The 3,599-nt window shown below is 47.0% G+C and overlaps 1 protein-coding gene across 1 annotated transcript in view; it reads left to right on the top strand.

Moving 5' to 3' along the window:
• Positions 1-420: 420 nt before the first annotated feature.
• The window catches only part of LOC107112103 (protein EFR3 homolog A-like), a 21,154-nt gene continuing 17,975 nt past the window's right edge, over positions 421-3,599 (top strand). Inside the window, exon 1 of the mRNA XM_015413175.1 lies at positions 421-475. Coding sequence (XP_015268661.1) covers positions 463-475 — 13 coding nt within the window. The 5' untranslated portion in view covers positions 421-462. The remainder of the gene's footprint in view (positions 476-3,599) is intronic.

Genomic DNA, 3,599 nt, shown 5'->3' with positions numbered 1-3,599 from the left:
CTCCACTTGCACCTGCCGGATGACCTTGGGCAAGCCGTAGTTCTGGCAAGAGCTGTTCTTGAAAAAAAGAGCAGCTTCTGTGAGAGCTCTCTCAGCCCCACCTACCTCACATTCCACTTTTTCAAATACATTGGAATGGAAGGTAAGGTTCAAACTTCTAGACAGAGGCTGAACAGCAAATTAACATGTAACGTGATGAAGATCTGCAAAGACAAACTAAATAGCAAACTAAGGTTATAAGGTCAACAGGCTGAGGTTATAAGGACAGGTGTGCATGCACGGGGAAGCTCATACCTAGGATAAAACTCTGTTGGTCTTAAAGGTGCCCCACTGGACTCCCAATTTGTTCTACTGCTTCAGACCAACACGGCTGCCCACCTAAATCCATTAAATGTTGACACGTCTCTCTCTTTTTCTTGCAGCCCATCCAATGGTGGAAAATAGAAGCCAGACTCCACATTAATGATGCCTGGAAGTGAGTATGGCAGCACTCTAATGGCCGTAGAAGGAGCTTGCGCTATGTTGAATTTTTTATTATTATATCTGGTAAAAAGCCTTCCGCAACGCATACTGCGCATAAAAACTCTTTATCCACGTGTGACCGGCATGCTTATTTTCATTCCAAAATGTCTTAATTTGACTTGATGTCAGTGGCGAAGACTTCCAGCAAGCACGAAACGATTAGCTGGTGATAGACGTGAGCTTTTGAAACGTGATTCTTTGCCTCTCCGAAGCCGGCTTATGCTCTCAGTCGTTTGAAAAAGCAGAGTGAACATGATGCTTAGCATTAACAATATGGCTAATCCTCTTTCAAATCCAGAACCTCAGCAAGAGAGGTCAGTATGCTGAGGTCCTTGTTTAAACAAAAATCCTGAAGAAGAAAATGAATGAATTCGTGGTGCTATTCCAGAGTATGTGCAGTAATTAAACCTACATCAAGATGGGCCAGTGGTTGTGGTGTGGGCTGGCTGAGGAACTTCTGCAGAAGTAATCAAGACCAGTAGTTTGACTCTTGAGTTCTTTAGTCCTGATTTTAGCAGTTAACATCTTTACAGTTAAAAAAAATCAGTGTATATATTACTTCTATTACCCAAAGAGTAATTAACACATGAAATTCACTGCTGCCACAGAAAGTGGTGGTAGCGGCTACAAGCATAGACAGCTTCAAGAGGGAACTGGGTAAACATATGGAGCAGAGGTCCATCTGTGGCTATTAGCCCCAAGGTGTACAGGGAACACTGTGTCTGGGGCAGTGGTGCTCTGTATTCTTGGTGCTTAGAGGACCACAGTGGGAGGGCTTCTGGAGTTCTGGCCCTGCGGTTGGATCTCCTGATGGCACCTGGTATCTTTGGCCACTGTGAGACACAGAGTGTTGGACTGGATGGGCCATTGGCCTGATCCAACATGGCTTCTCTTATGTTCTTATGTCTGGGACAGTGATGCCCTGTGTTCTTCAGGCTGGGGGGGGCACAGTGGGAGGGCTTCTGGAGTTCTGGCCCTGCGGTTGGATCTCCTGATGGCACCTGGGTTTTGGCCACTGTGTGACAGATAGAGTGTTGGACTGGATGGGCCATTCGCCTGATCTAACATGGCTTCTCCTATGTTCTCTGAGCTAAACACAAATGTATTTTTTTGCTTATTTTTTTTAATGCCAGAGATTTTGTGTGGCCGTCCCCCCCCCACGTTCACTGAATAAAGCCTTTCCTTTGTGTAAGAACTTTGTTGAGTTTTGCCCTAGAGTTATTCAGCAGCATTGACCTAGAACATAAAAAATTGCCACTTCTTAAGAAAGAAAGAAAGATTTCATGCAAGTGGCGTCCTTTTGTTCTGTCTCTCCTTTGTGCCATGTACCAACTTAGGAAGTGGAGTGCTGATGCTCAAGGTCCTTTGTCTGTGTGACACCTCTCTGTCATTTCAAAATTCTGCAAATGGAATGGTGTTCACCTTTCGTGTTTTGCACAAAATGTTTCCCTCCCCTGCATTCAAGCGCTGTTGTCTTTCTTGCTGAGTGCCTCTATTGCGTCTTGCCTGTCCTTGAGTACGGACTAAAGACAGAGATCTCTTTTCTAAGTGTGTTTTCTTGAAGTGTGAGAGAAGGCATTCCATGCTTTTGAGGGCAGAAATTAGCCACCATCGCTCCTTCTTGGGAGTGGGCGGGTGTGTGTGTGTGTATGTGTGTTACAAACTCCTGTTCCCTTCCCCTCCCCACAACATACACCCTGTGAGGTGGGTGGGGCTGAGAGAGCTCTTTTCGAAAACTGCTCATGAGAGAACAGCTCCAAGAGAAGTTGTGACTGACCCAAGGTCATGCCAGCCGCTGCATGTGGAGGAGTGGGGACTCAAACCCGGTTCTCCCAGATTAGAGTCCGCACACTTAACCACTACACCAAACTCCAGTGGGACCAGGTGATCTCCTGGAATTACAACTATTTCCATATTACAGAGTTCCCCTGGAGAGAATGGCTGCTTTGGAGCACTTTCATGCTGAGGTTGCTCCCAACCAGTGTTCCCTCTAAGCTGAGTTAGTGTGAGCTAGCTCAGAGTTTTTTAGCCTCCGGCTCACACATTTTTGTCTCAGCTCAGGAAGGGGGGGGGGCAGAGCAAACCAAGGGATGCAGCAGCCCAATCACCTGCTCACAACTTTAAGGCCCATAGCTCACAAAGTAGAATTTTTGCTCACAAGACTCCACAGCTTAGAGGGAACATTGCTTCCCAACCCCAATCTCCCCAGGTGCCGCCCCCAAATCAGAGAGGGCAGCTCTAGCCTGAAGCAAGATCTCCTGCCTCTCTCAGGCCCTCTGCGGTGACCCTGGTGGCTCCAGGGAGTGGAGCGTCCCCCCTCCCTGTGAGTGGAGGCAGCTTTCTGGTGTCTCCCAAGAAAGGTCCTTCTTAACACCTGGTACCTGAGGTCCTTAAACTGGGAATGTTGGGGACAAAACCCCGGGGCCTTCTGCATTCTAAGCAGGAATCCTCGTGCTGAGCCGTGGCCCCTGAAAATGGCACGCCAAACCCTCTTGCAAATGAACATGCGGGATTAACCCACCGGCAAGTTCTCTTGCACAGTGAACAGGAGCCGTGCGAGAGTACAGGGATGCCTCTGTTTTGTCATGGATATGGCTGGAATATCGGGAAACAGTTGCTGGACTTGACCAAAAAGATTATGGAGGATATGTTGTCGAAGGCTTTCACGGCCAGAGTTCATTAGCTGTTGTAGATTTTCTGGGCTGTATGGCCGTGGTCTTGGCATTGTGGTGCCTGATGTTTTGCCAGCAGCTGTGATTGGCATCCTCAGAGGTATAACACAGAAAGGTGGAGTACTCTCTCTGTAAAGGTGAGAAGAAAAATGGTAGGCAGGTAATTTATATCTACTCAGAAAGGTGGGGTAGGGCTGAGTCATTATCTTGTAGGAGTTCCCCAAGCAGTGACATGCTAATAGAGGAGTTTTCCTGAGGAGGTTCTTTTGCATATGGATTGGCTGTTGAAATTCTAACCTTATCTGTAGTGCTGTTGTAAGATGTGGAGCATTTTGTGTTTTTCAGGATAGGAAAACTTGCCCTGTTTATTTTTAAACTCTCTTCTTTCCTGTTGAAATTGTGTCT

This window comes from Gekko japonicus, unplaced genomic scaffold (assembly GCF_001447785.1).
Source record: "Gekko japonicus isolate JY-2015 unplaced genomic scaffold, Gekko_japonicus_V1.1 scaffold5525, whole genome shotgun sequence".
Lineage (NCBI taxonomy): Eukaryota > Metazoa > Chordata > Lepidosauria > Squamata > Gekkonidae > Gekko > Gekko japonicus.
This window is presented reverse-complemented; position numbering and strand designations above follow the sequence as displayed.